This window comes from Lycorma delicatula, chromosome 11 (assembly GCF_047948215.1).
Source record: "Lycorma delicatula isolate Av1 chromosome 11, ASM4794821v1, whole genome shotgun sequence".
In the NCBI taxonomy this organism is placed as follows: domain Eukaryota; kingdom Metazoa; phylum Arthropoda; class Insecta; order Hemiptera; family Fulgoridae; genus Lycorma; species Lycorma delicatula.
The window spans coordinates 42,545,286-42,565,700 of NC_134465.1; the positions used below are offsets into that span (position 1 = coordinate 42,545,286).

Here is a 20,415-nt window from a genome sequence, read left to right on the forward strand (position 1 = left end):
ATGTATATGAAGTTGTATTCGAACCAATCTGCCTTCCCCTTGTAAGATGCAAATATTTTATTAATTAAAATTTTATTTGGCTATAATTCTGGAACCAATGAAAATGAATACCACTAATGATATATCGTTGAAAATTTCTGAATGAGGGCTTATTACTAAAACTTAAATTTCAACATTCTATGGCTAATTGTTTTTGAGTTATGCAAGATACATATGTACAGACATCATGCCAAAACTAGTCAAAATGGATTCAAGGATGATGAAAATGTATATTTCCATTGAAATGTGAAAAACCAACATTTTTCATGATTACAATACTTCCTTTACTTTGTACAAGTAAAAATGATTAAACTGAATCAAGTAAATACCAGGAATAATTGATGTAGAAGAATGAATTAAATTAGAAAGATTTGTAGGAGCTGCTAAAACAATAGGAAGTCAAAAAGTAAAATAAAATAGTGAGCACTTCCAGTAAAGAAAAGTACTGCAGTTAGTCACATTAAAAGTGGTGTTGAAAGGAATGTCTATATCAAAGGAGGACCAGTGTGTGATTTTTACTTGGAGCAGATTATAACTTCTTTTCAAGCAGATTATAAAATACGGTATCAGTTAGAACTTGACTGCTTTTATATTAACTGATAATTTTTGTTATTATTTTCATATTAAACATTTTTCACTGAATTTGGCTTTGAAATATTGTTTTTAAAAATAATTTAATTTAAAATATTTGAAAAACCCTTTTTTATTATTTTACTTCAGATCTTTGGCATCATCAGCCCCAATCTGGCTGTTACCTGATTTAATGGACTGTGAAGGGGTCTATCGTGTAACTACATCTATTTATGAAGTTGCACATAGAAATTGTGCAGACAACATTAAACATATATGGAAAGAAATTAATAACATAACAACAACCGGTTAGTATATTTAAGTTTATTATTAATGAAATTTTTATTGTGTTATGTTAAGATATTATATTTTAGGAAGCAAGTTGAATAATAAGTTGTGTAATATTTTTTTCTTAATACACATACTTTATTGTAGGAGGTTTATGACATTTGTCACTGAACATTACTCTGTAGAAATAAGAAAATTGTTCTGTGAAATAATTCAGATACAGACAAAATTGTGTTAACATTTACACAGAAATATATCAGTATAATGCTGCATCTGTTTTTTTATCAATAAAAAAAATCTATTTATTAATTTTATATTTATTTAATTATTATTTATTTAATTTATCAGATTTGCAGTAAACTTTCTTGTTAAATTTTGTGTAGTAATAGTCATTCATTTTCCCAAAGTTATGACTCAGAGTGCCCTTCAGCATTTTCTACACTTTTTTTTTTAATTTACTGGTACATTTTTGTCCCTTATGTAAAAACCGGGCAGTAGCTTTGGATATGATTTGATGGAATTTGTTTTTAGAGTTCATTAATTGTTAAGTTTTCTGTAATACATGTCTTCCTTGGCCCGTCCCATAAAAAGTAACCAAATTGGGTCAGGTATGAAATGTGCAGGCCACTTTGTAGGTTCCTGATGGCCTACCCAAATCCTGGAAAATATCCATTTAGCTAATTCCTAACAGTCAAGGCAAGACTAAGTGTCTTGCATAAATATCAGCTCATGCGCCTGTGTCTGTGTAGAAATTGCAAGCTATACAAAATTTTAGCATAACATTTATTGTTGATGTAACATGAAATAATATACAAGAACATGTTACATCACACTGTCAGTTTTGGGTTGTTTTTCATTCTTTCAACTTTGTTTTGAGAATCAAGATTGGTTGGTTCTTTTGGTATTTAATGAAGTCATCGAACACAAAAACAAATTCATCGCTTGAAAAAATGATATCAAATATATCTGGATAATCATCATTCTGCATAAGTTTCATTTCATGAAATTCACCACGCCTGTCTCAATCTTCCAATATCAACTGCCAGACATAATGTGGCTTCCAAGACTCATAATGGAACAATTTATGGAGAACATGAATTCATTGTGGCTAAAACCACTTAATCTTGGAGCCTGACTTGTGAATTTGTCAGGGCTTTAATTGAAAGTCTCTTTGAGTACATTCACTCTTCCTTAGAACAGAATTGTGATGGTCAACTAGATCTATTACTGTGTAACAGATAGTACTACATTACTTGTTGTCATTTACTTTCTGTGACAGTTTCTGTTTGTTTTTGCATCTAGCCACACCTCATAATTATGGTCTTTTCTTAAAATGTTAATTCAGTATAATGAAATATTTCATTGTATTGAACATTCAAGTAATTTAAAGAATTAATTTGGATTTTTATAGTCAGTAAAGTTGTATCAAATGTTGATTCAAGACAAATGATAGTATGTTCTTATCGTCAGTTCACATTATAAGATTAATGAAAATATTTAATGAAGTTTCTGTATTTTTTTCCCTTAAGAATTGACAGAAATTTTTTATACCAACAAAATTTTTTTTTTTATTTTGTAAAAAAGTGTGTATAAAGTTAACAAAATTAAATCTTAAAATGTTAATGATGAAATGTTAACAAATAATTAATTTTAAACAGTATAATAATTTAGAAGTATCAGTAATGTAGGTTATCTAGTGTTAAATATTACTTCAGCCTTTACCCTGTTCTGTATTAAATAAATATTTAATGTGAAATATCACTTTATTTTTGACTTAATGTTTAATGTTTGAGTATATTGTTTTATTTTTAATAAGTTAATTTTTTATGCATTTACTTTTCAACGATGACTAAAATAACTAACAAAATTCATGAACTGTTAACATTAGATATGAATTTACATTCTTAAGTAATTATTGTTAGAAGTGTTAGCAGAATTAATAGCAATATATAAAAATGCAGAAAATAAAATATAAATTCAAATAAAACACTCAAAACAGTATAAAAACAGAGAATTTAACTGTATTTAAAAAAATAAAAAAAGATTTCATTATGAGCAGTTTAAACAGAACATAAAAATTTAACTTAAAAAATATTCTGTAATACACAAACTGCCCACCTGGTCTAGACATTGCTGGTAGATAGAAAGTTAAAACTAGAAATGCATGTCAATTAGTAAATAATTATCAGTAATAAATACAGAAAAGATAAATGTAAATACAAAAAAAAAAAATAAATAAAGAAATATTAATAAAAAAGATTTGTTTATTAAAAAAATAAAACTAATGATTACAAAAATTTGTCAACTTAAAGTTAAGTGAAAAGTTTATTAAAGTAAAGTCCAAATTACTTTTAACTTACACTTAAACTGGACCTTTAAAAAATTGGGAAATATCTAGTCCTTCAAATTATTCGTAATATCTTTGATTGGAATATTGAGATATGTGTACATATATTAATTTATTTAGGTTAAACTTTTTATAGTCCACTTTTTTTCTGTATGTAAAATATCTATCTATCTATCTCTATATATGTACAATATAATATTCTTTCAGCCTTCGCAAAGCACAGAATTATAGAAACACTCTTACCTTTAATTTTTTACTTAATTAAAATGCTTTTGTGCCTAGGCCCACCCCCAGTGATATCTTTTATAAATTCTTAAACTGTTTACAATTTACACAATATCTCTGTTAGCTTTTTACATTTTGTAAAAATTGATGTTTAAAATAGAAATAAATTGAAAAAAATCAAAAAAATTTTTAAAAACATTTAAAATAATATTTATTGTAATACTTTTTCATTCTTGACTGAACAAATATTTGTTCTAAATTTATTTTAAATGATTTTTAAATTTACTTTTTTTTTTACTTTTATTTTTATTTTAACAGTGTTTACAAGATGTAAAAAGCTTATTGAGTTATTGTGTAAATTGTAAATATTTTACAAATTTATAAAAGATATCACTGAGGATGGGGTTAGGCTAGAAAGCGTTTTGATGAAGTAAAAAAATTAAAGATAAGAGTTTTTCTCTAATTCTGTGCTTTACAAAGGCTGAAAGAATATTATATTGTATATATATATATATGTAAAGGGCACTAATAAAGTTTTGCAATGCGATGAAATGGATTATCACAGATGTTACAAGTTAGCGTGTGTTTAGGCATTTGTATCTGCTGTCTCAGTATTTTCACAATAGTCACTATTTCATTATCGTTTGCTTTTTGGTAGTGTTAATGAAAAGAGTTAGTGATGTCATCATGGTTGAAAACTGAATACCGGGCAATTTTGTGTTACAATTTTGTATGTGGGTTAAGTGTGTTCAGTGTTTAGAGAAAATGATTCCTATACTTAGAGAGGATTGTCCTCATCGTACAACAATATATGGGTGGTATGAGAGTTTAAAAAGAAATTATGGCTTTGAGCATGCTCCAAGGTCACATTGACCGTTTTCATCTGTGATTGAAGGAAACATTGCTGCAGTATGAAAAATGATTGAGACAGACAGTCATGTGATCTACAACCTTTTTAGTAGAGGTTTCCTTGGGAAAATATATCAGCAGTTCATCCTGTTCTCCGAGATCACCTTCAAGTTAAAAAATCTTGTACCTTTAGGGTGCCGAATTACTTGACCAACGATCAGACATCATGTTTTGTTCTTGGTGCCATGAAATGCTGAAAATGTTTGAAAATGAAAAATGCCCAATAGGACTGTGACAAGTGATGAAAATTGACTGTACTATTATGACGTCCCAACCAAGATATAGAACAAAGTGTGTGTATTCAAAGATGAGTAGACTTCCGTGGCTGTTAGAAAATCAAGATCACTGAAGAAGAGAATGGTGGCAATATTTTTTAGTGTGAAAGTTGTTTTACAGTGAGTTGTATTGGAAATTCAGAAGACAGTTACAGGAAAGTGGTATGCTAAGGAATGCCTGTCTAATGTTGAAGCTCTTAAGAAGCTGCACTCAGCTCAAGAATGGATGCGTAGTCTTTTCACCATGATAACGCTTAGGCACACTGTTCTGAAGTCTGCTTCGAGTATTTAGTCAGTTCTGAAATAAAATTATTAGAGCATCTTCCCTACAGTCTCGACCTCTCTTATGTGATTTCACACTATTCCTCCAAGTGAAGAACAGACTGAAATGGAGACATTGTACGATTGATGATGACCTTCTAAGGACTTGGAATAATAAATTAATAAAAAACTAAAACTAAAAATTGTACAAAATAGAGTTGTATTGCAAAACCTTCCTATTGCCCTTTATATTTTTATATTCAGTTACATCAAAATGATTAAAAAAAAAACTTCACCGATTTGTAAAACCTCATTTTTTAAAATTATTAATTGGATCAAAGTTATTTTTTTGTGAAAATATATGACAAAATTTAAAAAATTCCTTTAATAGTCATTTGGCTAAATAGTAAATTGACCATTTATACCAGAAAAAAATTAGTTGTATTTAATTTTCTTTGCAAATTTTTGGAAGGTACTGTAGCTTTGGCATGATCATTAAAACATATTTTTATTTATTTATCAGATCAGAACTACAACCAGTAATGACAAATATTTCTTTTAAAAGCCCAACAAATAATTGTAACTTATAATAACTTGTTTAGTTTCTCAAATAAAATTAAAAAAAGTGATCTTATTAATTTAAATGTGTGGTTGTGTCGTTACCACTTAGTGAACCCTATTATCATAATCTGTTGTATGTAAAATCACTACAGCATTATTTTTATTGAATTTGAATTTCAAATAAGTTTATTTTTAAAGTTCATTAATAATTTTATTTCTGTTTTCCTTTCTACTGCGGTTTGGTTCTGAATGCAAATTTATTCTGCCATTTTACTGGTTCCAACATCTGTCATGTGTTCCTTGAAGTCTGCTTTAGGGTTACCTAAACCAAACATTAACCTTTTAGATAGTAAATACATTTTGTCATTAATGAACTGTGTACAGGATAGGTTGTAAAGTAATCTTTGATTGTTTAATTAAAATTGTTTCTTGATGTCTGTAATGAAAAATATTATTTACTTCGTTCAGTCATAATTTATGAATGATATTAATTCAAGGAAAGAACGCCTTAATGAAAAAAATAAATGTACCTAATATCAAACAAAGATTTAAGAATTAAAAATGAATTTTCAATGTTATTTATATGAAGCACTGAAAAGTAGCAAAATATGAACAGTAGCTAAGCCAAAAAAGTTTTCAAATTTCTTAGAAGATTTTGAAATATGGTGTTATAGAAGAAAAATAAAATTTGGGTTGACAAAGTTCAAAATAAAGAGGTATTACGACTAATAACAAAATATCAAAAGAATTAATATCACTAGAAGAATTAAAACACATGCTATGATTGATGTAGTCGGTTAATTGGCATGACCATAACGATTGTGTGCACCTGAAACACAATTCTGACTGGTCGCTTTTGTGATTTGTGTTTTACATTTTCCTTAGTCATAAGAAACGCTAGGAAAGAAAGTTTAAATGAATAATTAATGTACCCTTTTCTGCATAGAAATATGCATAATCATATATACATCTTCAGCTTACCAGGGGAAATTACAATTGATAGGTTGTATGAACCTTTCAGAATTAATTAATTTAGTAATGGAACAAAGTATAGAATTTGAAAAAACTTAACGAAAAAGAAAGGTAATATGAAGCAAACAAAGATTTAGGATGTAATAGATGTATTGAAATTAAAAGATTAGCATACAACAGAAGGAAATAGAGAAGTGCATCACTCTCGTAACGTTTTTTAGGGTAAGGGCAATATTTAAAAATACCCCATCCAAAGAAAAGGTGCCAATGTATTTATTGTAAATAATATTTCTAAAGATCTTCAAATCATTAATATAAAATGAAAACTATTTTTTTTTAGGTGAAGGTAGATCATGGTTATCCAAAAACTGGACATTGTGTCAACCATTAAAAGCTGAAAATTATACACAGGGCTTTAAAATGTGGTTAAAGGAATCATTTTTAGTTGTAGCAATGGCAAATTATCCCTATCCTACTGAATTTTTGGGACACTTTCCAGGAAATCCAGTTAAGGTATTTGTAATGTAGTTCATGTTTCTTTCTTTCTTTTTCCTGTTTAGCCTCCGGTAACTACCGTTTAGATAATTCTTCAGAGGATGAATGAGGATGATATGTATGAGTGTAAATGAAGTGTAGTCTTGTATATTCTCAGTTCGACCATTCCTTAGATGTGTGGTTAATTGAAACCCAACCACCAAAGAACACCGGTATCCACGATCTAGTATTCAAATCCAAGTAAAAATAACTGGCTTTACTAGGACTTGAACGCTGGAACTCTCGACTTCCAAATCAGCTAATTTGGGAAGACACGTTTTCACCACTAGACCAACCCGGTGGGTAGTTCATGTTTCTAACTTTTTTTTTTAATTATAACATTTCTCGCTCTCTATTATAAGAGGGCAAGGTGCCCTGTTGTGCTGTAATTTAAATTGAACTATTTTCTTATCACTTTCAATACTAATTGTCACTTCTTGAATGGTTGTGTAATGATTATTCACCAGTTAGTATGTACAGTCTTATGTCTGATATGTTGTTCATTTGATAAATTTATCAAACAATAAATATATCTGACAATCAATTGTAAAAGATAGTCTTATGTTCATTTTCTACTGTTTATTCCTTCAGAAAATAATTTTGTCTGATCATATACATGTGCCATTCAAAAAGTTCTCAGCCTGACAAAGAAAATTCAAGATTTTTCAACATTCTTTCTTCTAATTTTTCAATGTTACAATTCGATACGTTTAGACCAATAACCTTTTAATACCCCTTCAATACAATGCAAATTATCCAACTTTGCAACATTAACGGTTGTCTCAGCTTTGACATTATCATTTGAAATGAATCTTTGTCTACCAAGCCATTTTTACAGGTTTAAGAAGGGGAAGTAATCACTGGTAACCAAATGTGGTGAATATGGTGTATGCCTAAAAACATAGGACATGGAGTTTTGTACAAATTTCAAGACGGGTGTGCAGTGCATTATCCTGGTGAGGAACGTTGTCTTGTGGGGTAAATGTGGGCATTTGCCTGAATAGCTAAGTGAAAGATAATACTTGCTGGTGATGGTCCTGCTTATTTCTAAGTAGTCTATGAGCACCACACCATGAGAATGCTAAAAATTGTAACAGTGACTTTTCCTGCAGATGAAATCGTTTTCATTTCTTTGGCACACCTTTACCTGTTCCCACCTACTGTTTGGATATTTAGTCTCTGGAATATAATGGTGAATCCATGCTTCATCTAATTTTATAAAATGTCGAAGAAACTCAGTGAAATTGCATTTAAAAAAGTCTAAACACACGTCAGAAGTGATCAGTTGATTGTTAAGAAATACATTACTACGCATCAAGGAGAAAGCTTTTTCATACCCAAAACATTGAATAAATGTAGTGAAAATGGTCTTTCAAGATATTCATAATGTCAGGAAGCTTGCATACCTTCCGTCAGTAAGCTTTTAATATGCCATTGTGGATTTTTTTGATGATTTTGTCAATCTAAATTTTTAGGATCCTGAGCATTTATCATTTTGAATGAATGTTTGACCACATTTAAATTCAGCAGCCCACTTTTTTACCACTGAAAACAAAGGGGAGGTATCCTTTAAATTGGAATCTAACTCTTTTTGCACATCTGTCCTTTATAACAGCTTGAACTTAAGTTTTTATTGAAAGTAAAAATTTGTTAAAATTTATTGAAAGTAAATATTATATAAAATAAAAATGTTTATTTTATAGATAATGTCAACTCGATTCCCACAAACAAGCAACTAAATGCACACAACTGAAAGTAACATACACACATTCTAAAGGAACATACTTAACAAACAGCATAGTCATTTGGTCATACGTGTGCAATCTCTGTATCAGACCGAAGAACTTTCTGACTGACTCTGGTACTGTTATCAGTGCTAAAATATTTATTTCCAGTTTGTGCCTGAAAAAGTGTAAAAATTTCAAAAGACTGAATTATTTTAATGATTTGTTTGTCGTTCAGCATTATTTGCTCCTTTTACTTTACATGGACAGTTACTTTACATTAAGGTTAGGGTTGGTATGATTTAGTTTAAAGGTAAGTCTATAGTAATCACCTTGTAAGTATATTTTGGCAAAGATGGGGAAAAGATTATATTTAAACAGCTCTTTTATTTAATAGAAAAACTTTGAAATTAGTTAATTTATGGTATTTATTCAACCTTTTTTTCTTAGGAATTGTGTGAGCATCTAAAAACTGCAAATCTTAGAGGTAAAGAATTATTGGGATCGGTTTCAAATGGTTTGAGAGCAGTATATAATTATTCTGGAAAAGCACAATGTCTGGATTGGTCTACTGTTGGACCAACCACATTTGATTCTCGAGGCTGGAATTTTCAGGTATTTACACTAAAATTATACATTTACATTAAAATAAAATGCAAAGCTTGCTTTCGTAATGCAACATGTAAATATAAAAAATATGAAGTGCTCTCATAATAAAGTACTGAAAATCATACACTACTCTTAAAATAATATTAAAAAAAATTCAACAGTAATGTAGAATACAAACAAAAGTAATTAAAAATCTGTAATATATAGATGCATATTTAAATGGGGTTACCATTTTTTCCATTCTGTTTTTGCTAATCCATTTAATACAGCCTATGTTTTCAATTATCATTCCAGTCTTTGTCTTCCTGTACAGTTTTTCTTTGTCAAAAACTTCTCTCGCCTTCATTTTGTATTTCATTGATCTATATAATCTTCATTATCTGACTCCACATAGGAGTCAATACCCTCTGTTTTTTCCTACTATCTGTTTCACTTCACACAAATATTTTCAATAATTCTTTTCTAGCTTTTAGATCTACATTTTCTGCTAGACAACTTGTTTTCTGAATGAAAAATCTCTTGCTTGTGCCAATTTTCTTTTATCCTTTGCAGTTTTACTCTCTAAACAATAAAATTTTCTTACTTCTTTGCGTTATGTTCATCTGTCTTATGTTTAATTTCTTTTTATCCTCTTTTCTCTCACTTTATTTTTCCATCATTTTATTGCCTTTATTTTATTCTTATTTTGTATTTTCAAACTGAGTTTTTCTAGTAATGATATGTAGTTATAATGTTTAGAATTTCTTTTAAATTATTTTTGTTACAGTCAGGAAAACAATAACATTAGATAATCATAACATTTTTACTTTTTCTCTTGAATAGTTACTCTACTTTCAAATCTTTCCTTCAATTCTTGAATGACCTTTTCTATATTCAAATTGAAAAAAGTTCTTTGTCTCACTCCTTTTTGAATTAGAGCTAGACTTTCTTCATATTCTACTCCACTGTTAAGTGATTCTTGTACAAATTGTATGCAATTCTTCTTTTTCTGTATTTCATTTCAGTTTTCCTTAAAATATTAAACAATATTTCTGTTTTAAATTATCAAATGCCTTCTCCAAATCAAAGGTTCCATTTAAGTGGCTTTATTAATTTTAATGATTAGTCCCTACAGACTCCTATGTAACCGTGCTCTTCCTGAAACCAAACTGGTGTTCAGCTAGTACGTTTTCCAACGTGAATTCTTTGCCTATACATTATGCTAGTACGTATTATTGAGATATTAGGCTGAGTAGTTTTAACACTTATGTTCTTCTTCAGTAGAAAAACAAATACCGGTATATACAATTTTTAAAATTAGTGATTATTTCTTCTCTATTCTTATAAAATGTAGATTCTAGGTGTTTTATTCAGACCTGCTCTTAAATATACAGATACCTCCAGTCCTTACTGTTTCTCCTGTTATTATCCCACTTGACGGGCCTTCTCTTGTTAATTACTGCATTGATCTTTGTCAGTATAATAAAAAGAAAACAAATCTGATTAACAAAACAAATTTTATAATTTTATGAATAGCATGAATCCTATTATTACAGATACGAACGGTTCTAGAAACGTTAATTCTATTGGTTGCGGTTTTGTGGTTAGCAACAGAACATGCATGTTGGCTTTCCATCACCATTATTTTTCTTGCAGAACTGTTTGCCATTAATAAGACCTTACATATAATTAGCTCAAAATTTTGATGTGTTCTTGTTTGTTCAGATTCCATGAGTGTCTTACAAGTGATTAGTGATGTGTACTCCAGATACTGTGTTGTTTGTGAGATTCATTGTGTAATTCTACAAATGAATCACTGTAATATAAGAGTGAGCTTTTGTTGGATCCGCAGCCATATTGTAATTTTAGTTAACAGCATGCTGATGATGCGGCAAAGGTGGCTTATTTCCAGCCTCCTTTCAACAATCCCGTCACTTCAAATGACTTTGTCTGTTTTCTAAAAAGAATGGTGCATGATGTGTGGCAAAGTGAGGGGGACGGTAATACAGTATTAACAATAAACTTCATCCAATCAAGAACACTGTTTCTTTGTGGAGCTCCTCATTCTGCCATTTGTGAATAGGGCACACTAGGCTCACTCATGGATATCTGATGACTTAAATAGATGCACCAGTTTGTGGTTGCTGCGACTATCAACTAACAGTGCATCATATCCTTGTAGATTGTATCTGTTATGCAACATTATGCTATAAGTTTAAACTAGGGACTAACATGTAAACTGTTCTAGAGGATAATGAAATGTTAATTTACATTCTACGATTTTGTAGGGCCATCTGTTTACATTCAGATATATAAATTACTGCAGTGTGTTCCATAAAGCAGTTGGTAATTTTATTATTTTAATTGAGATATGTAATATGATAAGTGTTTTTTTATTTTGCTTTTAGCATTCATTACAGGCTTTTTACTTTTAAGCTATATTTTTGTGTTTCTGGGTTATTATTTTTTAATTACCCATTTTTTTACAATAAATATATCGTTTCTAGGCTAAAATAATATGAAAGCATTGTTCGCCCCCCAAAAAAAACCTACTTTTCGTAAACCAAACAATAAATTGTGATGGTATCTCATCTACCCTTAGTGTCACATCTTTATTTAAGTATGTTAGAGCCTCATCAAATTCTGTGTAATCCTTCTTCATAAATTCAAATAATAAATTAAAATTTTTCAATTTATTAGAGGTTTGGGGAACCTCTACTGCTTTTTGTAAATTATTTATTTAAACAAAATAATTCACTTTACCAAATGTATTTCAACACTCAAATAGCACCAGATATCAACAACCTCAGTTCTATTTGCACCTGAACTTTAGTTCATCCAAAGAGATTTACTAGATGTTGTATATTGAAACTATCATTTCCATTTTGCATCAAAATGTGAATTGGTCTTATAATGTTTAGTTCTCCCATTACATGTGACTATACATTACTTATGTTGTGTACTTTTCAGAGATTCCTTGGCCTGTAATCAGATATACATCTGAAATTCACTTCCATAAAGCAGGAAGAAAAGGTATGGAACCACTATGGTTATCAATGGGCTTTCAAACTTGTACCTACACAGTAGCATGAAAACAAAATTGCATTATTTTCTAATAATTACGATTATGCCTAATAAAGTACGTTTACTATCTGTAAACTTATAAAGAAATCCTACAATAATAAATCTATTTCTACTATTTCCTTGCAAGTAGTGAACATTATTTAATGTCACTACTTTAATACTAGATTTATGAAATCAGGTAGTTTATATTCTATTTTTTATCCACAGAAAAGACTAGAATGTATAGTTTAACATAACAAATTTTTTTGGACATGAGACAGTGCACTTTGCTGATTCATAACATTGTTTTAACTCAAACAGAAAACAAATTAAAAACAAAATGTACTCAACATAGAACATCATGTTCTATGTGTCTTTCAATAATGTAATGTACAGATGATATGTCTATTAAAGAGAATATGCATTCACTTCATTAATGGAATGTATTAGCCACCATTTATCACACTGCTTATATTACAGTTGCTCATGAAGAGATTAATATCAATCGATTTGCCAATTCAATTACTTATTGTTCTGTGTACTACAATATATAAGCGAATGCTTGTAGATTCTACGTTTACATTTTCATAGATCAACGCTTATTAATCTGTCACATAGTTGAAAGTTTTGGTTTTTTGACTTTCCTGGCAGCAGTGGAAACTACAGAAAATAAATAACTGTTCTTTTCTGTTTATTTCCTCTCTATAAATATTAGGAAAAACAATTAATCATCTTCTTTTAATATTAATTTATTTTGCAGGCGTGTACCCAATTAGTAATGCCAGTATGTTCTAATGGAGTAAATGATATGTTTGAACCACAATCATGGAATATTGTTGAATATTTAATCAAATGTGAGCAACAATTCAAAGTAAAACCAAGACCATATTTTATTACTAAACAATATGGTGGTAAACATTTGGAAACATCAAGTAATATTATATTTAGGTTAGTATATCTATATTTTAACTACATAATCTTATAATAGTTTCATTAATGAATTATTTGTAAATAACAACAGCAATAATTTAAATTAGTGTTAATGATCATCTCTGTTATTATAAATTTACCTCTTTTTAAAGAGATCCATCATTAATTTTATAACTTTTTATAAGATGAGAGTCCACCAGTGAGGTGAAGTAATAAAGTATTGACAGTGAATCTCTATCATTATCTTAAAATTACATACAATGTGTGGAATTTGCTAGAGACAAGATGATTTAGAATATGTAGAAATCATTTACAACAGGGATTTAGTGGTACTGTTTGTTGTCTGTCTTTGTATTGCTGAAGTTATGCGAATTAGTTGATGTTATACAGTTAATCATAGAGAAGAGGATAGGTGCTCACTGTGCTTTGGGCATTTTACAAAAATAAAGAAAATTATGAGGCTGCCACAAAGTTATTTTGAATGTATTTTAATCTCAGGTACATGAGTGCATGCCAATTACTCATGTCATAAATTTGAGATTATCTGTAAGACGTGTCAAATACCAGAAAACCTGTTAGATTAGAAATCAGTTGGGGTCCCAAAACATTCCTCTAAATGTCATTCAGTGAGATTAAATATTTATGCACCTAGTATAGGAGTATAGGAAGTGTTTTGCATCAAGATTTAGGTATCACTAATATAAATTGAAATTTTACAAGTGCAACCTCAAAAACCATATAAATTTTGGTTAAGTTTTTTTTCTCATTTGGATGAAGAGGTTAAATATCTTGGGGATAATTGATGAGCACATTTCACTTTTTAAATTTAATGATTTTGTGAATAAGCAAAATAATCAACCATGGTTAAATGAAAATCCTAGATGCTATATTGATATAACAATGTCTCAAATGTCATCATAGCATGATATCTCCATATTTTTTTAAAAATAATTGGGAAGAGCCGTGACACTCAATTTTGTATGAAATCTGAATAAAATTCAGCCATGTTTCACATTTCCCTCATTATATATTGAACTCAAAAATACAAGACTACATATATCATAATTCCAGAGATTTTATGAATATAAGATTACTTCTGCTAAACCAACTCATTCCAAAGGTACAGCATTCTTTGGCCAGCAAGGTGCAAAATCTATATTTTGTAACTTCTTCCTAAGGAAATACTTGAAAAGTAAAATTTATTCAAGTTTCCCATAAGATATCAACACCTGAAAACAGAAAATTCAAGAAGAGATTACTACATACTGCAAGATATGAGCTTTGATCAAAAAGTAATGACAATTTTTAATTTCCTCTGAAAGTATTTATCCAATCTTCAGTGTTTATATCCCATTTCCTTCAAAATAGTTTTTTGTAATATTATACACATATGCCAACATAGCTTCAAGTTTGAAAAATTTTGATGAAATGCCTCTTTGGGTACCACCTTCATTTTGGTTTGCGATTTTGCCTTTATCTTATCAATAGTTGGAAAGTAACCCTTGAATATCCTTTTAAGTTTGGGAAATAAGAAAAATTCAGAGGGAGCCATGTATGGGGAATAGAATGGTTGCGGCATCACAGTAGTGTTGTATTTCACCAATAACTGTTGGATAAGTAATGCAGTATGCGCTGGTGCGTTGTCATAGGTGAAAAATCCACAAATTGTCTCTCCAACTCCCTTTATCCAGATTGTCATACAAATTGTGTAAAACTACTAGGTAGTACTCCTTGTGACTGTATGACCTTGTGATAGGAATTCGTGATGAACAATTCCATTGTAGCCAAAGAAAATAATTAGAAGGATCATCACATTTGACATTTGACATGATTTTTTTTTATCTTGGCTCCTCAGAAAACTTCCATTGGCACGATTGAGCCTTCATCTTGACATTACAGCAATACACTGGTGCTTCATCACCAGTTACAAACATTTGAGCGAGTCTGGGTTATCAATGATGTCCCAGACTTCAGTTTGTTTTCTAATTGTCATAATTTCTTTTTACTTGTCTTATTTATTTATCTTATATACTGCATGCTTAAATTAATATTGCATCTGAACAAAATTCTCGCAGCACAACTGAACCTAACTTCAAATATAAGAAAAATGTGAACTAACATGCAATTAAAGTAATCTACCTGTTTTTTTTCTGTTCATCAAAGTATTTAATAACATTGTTAATGACATTTCTTCCTTCACTATGAATACATAGTTTTCTCATAATCTGCAGTTATGAGAAAACTTATCCTTCTTTATGGTCTTAACATTGAAAATTAAATACTAAAAAGACAATGAGATAGACAGTAAATTAAAAAAATAACTAGTTGACTAAATTTTTGAGTACGAAAAATTCTGTAACTGAATATTATTTTCCTAATGTGTATGTTGTAATCTGTTTAACTTGTGAACAATAAGCAACCTCCCTTCGTCTGATAAGATGACGGTGATATGTGTGATATGTAAATGAGGTGTAGCCTTGTACAGGTTTGAGCTAGCCATTCCTGAGTTGTGTGGTTAATTGAACCTCAACCACGAAATTACACCAGTACTCACTGTCTAGTATTCAGATCCATATAAAAGCAACTAATGTTTACAAGGATTTGAACATCAAAACTTTCATCTTCAAAAATCAGGAGTTAAACAACTTTCTTTCTTTTTCCTGTTTAGCCTCCAGTAATTACTTTACTGATAATACTACAGAGGATAATATGTATGAGTGTAAATGAAGTGTAGTCTTGTACAGTCTCAGTTCGACCATTCTTGAGATGTGTGGTTAATTGAAACTCAACCACCAAAGAACACTAGTATCCACGATCTAGTATTCAAATCCGAGGAGTTAAACAACTGATTTGCAACAAGTTAACCACAAGACCAGCCCAGTGGGCTCAAATGAACATAAATGAACATTGCTAAATTAAATATTAATGTCTATTCTGAATACAGATAGTAACAATAAACAAGTATTTATTAATAATAATTAAAAAAAATAGCAATGTTTAATATATCATACATAATCAGTTGTAGTAGATGCTTGTAACCTGTCTGCACAAAAACTTCCAGTACTTTCCAGTTGGCTTCCAGAAGCCAACTGGAAAGGAATGTGAACTAAAGACTTCCAGAAATTTTTAGTTTACATTTTTTCCACATGGAATATTAACTAGATCATGCTGTGCATCATTAGAGATTATATAAGTGTTTTATGTAGGCTAGATGTAAAGAATTTTAAACTGCAAGCTAGTGCAGTATCTTGAGAAAATTATTTCAACAGTTTAAATTTCAAGATAGATCTTACAGTGATTATTTGCCAGAGGACAAATATTTAAAATACCTATCTTCTCCACAAAAATGTTTTTTTGTCATTTTCTACCTGGAGAAGAGATATTACATGGCTTGGCGAAGAGTATATTACACACTTTAGAGTGTAGGTGGTACATAATGGGCTTATTTAAGGATTCCTTAACAAATAAAATTTCCATATTCAAGTTGAAACAGAGATTAAGAAAAGGGGTTTTTCTTCAGATCAGTTTCTTAAGTGTAAATTTATTTCCAGATGTGATAAATAACATGATAATATTCATAAACTCATCATATTGTATCATTATATATATATATATATATAAACAATTTAGCACTTTATACATCCTCATGCTCCACTTCTTTGGCTGATTGTTTACTTCTGATTAAATAAATTCCTTAGAAGACTGAACAGAAGCAAGGCTTAGATATTCAGTGACTACATAAGTTTGTTTTTTTTTTCTTATTTACAAACTATTTAATTTTTTTTTTAATCGAATAAGAAATGTCAGATTTCAATACTTGATGTATTATGGTGTGGATTATACTTTTTCAAGAACTCAGAATTAAGTGAATTTAATTACGTACATGTGTTAAAAAAACCAGTTGGGGTGCAGAATAAACATATATACTTAATTCTACAGAGTTCTGATCAGGCCTTGACTAGATTACATTTTTATTGTTTATTCCTCCACCTCTCAAACAACTGTTAGATTTGGATTCCTTCCACAACATCCTCCATCTAGTATTTATAATTCTTATCTTGCAGTAATAAGAATTTTAGAGGAGATCTCTGGCAAATATAAGATCAGCTAGTAATGTCATATATGTTTTAATGAAGTTCAACATAAATTCTTGAGAACTAATTGTTAGAATGGGTGGTTGGATGTCTGCACTATACAACTCCTATGGGAATTCAAAATGGAAAAACTTGCTTTTTCTGGGGTGCCTACCTGCCCACAATTTGTACAGGTCGGGGTGCGTCTTTGTCTGAATTTAAACAGGTATGACCTGTACACCCTGTGACCTGAAAGAAATTGCGTCAAGTGATGTGTTATCTCGCCATGCTTCCTCCGAACCCACGGGGCTAGGCGTGGTGTAAGTCGTCTAGTCACGCACCTTTTGCCGAGTTATCCCACATCTCCTGCTCCAGTAGCTGTCGTGCAATGCTTTTTGATGTCCCCATCTGAATATGCACCAGCTCCCAGGCACGAAGATTTATCGGGCGGATTTCCGCGAGTACTTCCACCATGTCCCCCGACAATGTGCGGTATGCAGCCATCATCCTGAACGGTGCTCAGTGCTGCAAGGAGGTTAGCCGTTCTACATTGTGCCTCTGGTTCAGTGCCTCCACCCAGACCAGAACCGCATCAGTGATGATAGTGCAACCAACATAATCAGTCTTCTCTTGCTCTCCTTTGGTCCCTGTTGCGCTGCCATCAACCGTTCCAAGATTGCAACGATCTTCTTGCATTTAGCTGTCACCTCCTGCAGGTGAGTCGTGAAGAGCCCAGATCTGTCAATCCAAACGCCAAGATACTTGGTGCTTCACCATCCAAACCCTGTACAATTCTATCTGCATTTGAATTTTCATATTTGATTTGTTTTTGAAGAACCTTCTAAATTTCCACTTTTCACTTTACATTGTTTACTTCTGTGGTATTTTTTGAATAATAATTTTTAAAAGTGAGAAATACAAAAGTTATGAGTGAAAAGTTGTGAAATCTCTACATTGTCTTCTGTATTCTGTTTTCGAACATGAGTTGTTTTGAAAATTTCTCATATTTACTCTTCAACACTGCTCACTTTGTTTTCGCAAGTGATCCTGTTATATAATATTTTCTTAAAGTTTTGCAAGAAGTAGTTATCCCAACTTAAAAATGATTTATAGAAACCCATGATTTAACTTTCGTCTCCTGGATTTTATACTTTGTTCAAATTTTGTATTCTTTCATTAGTCATGATCTCAAGAACTACCATTTCATGGTTTCTGTGTCTTGTTTTTTCAAAGAAACTTTTTTAACGTTGTCATATGCAACAAAAACAATTAATAAAATTTCATGTAAAGTTTTCCTGTTCTTAATTCTCATAGGCTACTCCTTTTCAATATATTATTTTGAAAACAATTCTTGACTTTTCATTTAAAATAAACCAAAACATGAAACAACTTTTGTCTTACAAAACAAACAACTTCTTACTCCCAACTTTTCACTCCTTTACTTTAAAAAAAAACACAGGTCTTATGATTGTATTGAATGACAATCTTGATTTCTTATTAATCAAATATTTTACAGATACAAAAATAGTATTCATTGCAATAATGTTTCTCAGAAGAAAAAGATGTTGTACAAAGCAACAGGTGCTGCTATCTTGTAGTTTCATTTCCCCTACACTCTCTTGACTCATACCCTCTCATTGTTATGTCAGCAGCCTTTGTTATGGAGTCTAGTAAGCCTCCTACGTCAGTGCATCTAAAACAAAGTGTAGTGATTGAATTTTTAACTGGTATTTAAAAAATAGGTTATTTATTTAAATGAAATTGTGACCATTTGTCATCAAGCTGTTCACTATTAGTGTACTTCAGTGTAAATATAGCATCACCACAGTATAACATAATAAGTCATTTTAGTCACAAACTTTGTTAAATTAAAAATGATATATATCTTTTATAAACTGATATATTTTTTTTTCCATGCTTTTAAATACAGAACTGTAGTCTATGATTGCTGGATTTGACATTATACAGATTGATTATTTTTGAGATCAACCAAACTATATTTAAAAAATAAACTTTTCTTATATCAACAATATGAACTGCTCATGGCTAGTATTTAATAGGCAAGTGAGAAGATTATTACAACGAGGTAAGAAACATCCTTATCTCCCCAAAGATATGCAAGTATTTCCAGTCAATGTCCTTACATTGCAGGCTAAAGTGCTTAATAGTATCTGGAGACTGATGGATTCTAAATAGGATATCACCCTAAGAGAGTCCTATTAGGTTTTCTCAAAACTCAAGTTTTCTTACTTTTTCTACAAAGAAATACTGACACTTATAAATTACTATTTTATGACTAAGTTTGATTCATTTATTTCAAAAAGTAACTACCTTTTTCAAAAAGGTTAGATATTGTTATTATTCCAAAAATAGTAAGAATAATCATAAATTGTGTATTTTTTCAGCAATGGCCTTCTTGACCCATACAGTTCTGGTGGTGTTATGTCAAATGTCTCAAACACATCAATAGCAGTACTAATACCAGAAGGAGCGCACCAGTTTGATTTAAGAGAATCAAACCAATTAGATCCGGATAGTGTACAGGTCGCAAGAAAATATTATAAACAGATTTTCAATGAATGGATTATCAAATTTAGAGAACATTATTAACTGAAATGCTTCTTTTTTTTTAATATCTACCTTAAAATTTTAACTTTACTAGCATGCATGACATTTCTAATTAAGAAATAAAAATTCTTTATCAAAATATATTTTCTTTATCATACTTATTTATTTCTGTTGTTTTCTTTATCTGATGTAAGTAACAGTAGTAGTAACCTTTATCATCTACCCGCTACCCGTAATGCCCACGACATTTAATCCAGTACATTACAAATCACAAAGTGTCTTACTTCTCTTTGTCAACTTGGATCTATCCCTTCTCGTTTTACATCCAGTGCAACTCATGACACTTCCAATTACAGATAGTCTGTTGCACATGTGTAGCTCTATCTCATTTCCACACTTGATGTCATTCCCTGACAACTTGTCGCCAGGTGAAGATTGATTCGCCTCTTGTATTGTCAAACTGTTATAATGTGTTATAGTTTGCGTAT

At 30.4% G+C, this 20,415-nt stretch overlaps 1 protein-coding gene across 1 annotated transcript in view; it reads left to right on the forward strand.

The window, feature by feature from the left end:
• The window catches only part of LOC142332394 (lysosomal Pro-X carboxypeptidase-like), a 34,159-nt gene extending 14,077 nt beyond the window's left edge, over positions 1-20,082 (forward strand). The window contains exons 5-9 of the mRNA XM_075378820.1: positions 760-917; positions 6,788-6,960; positions 9,156-9,320; positions 13,117-13,304; positions 19,765-20,082. Coding sequence (XP_075234935.1) covers positions 760-917; positions 6,788-6,960; positions 9,156-9,320; positions 13,117-13,304; positions 19,765-19,969 — 889 coding nt within the window. The 3' untranslated portion in view covers positions 19,970-20,082. The remainder of the gene's footprint in view (positions 1-759; positions 918-6,787; positions 6,961-9,155; positions 9,321-13,116; positions 13,305-19,764) is intronic.
• The last annotated feature ends 333 nt before the right edge of the window (positions 20,083-20,415 follow it).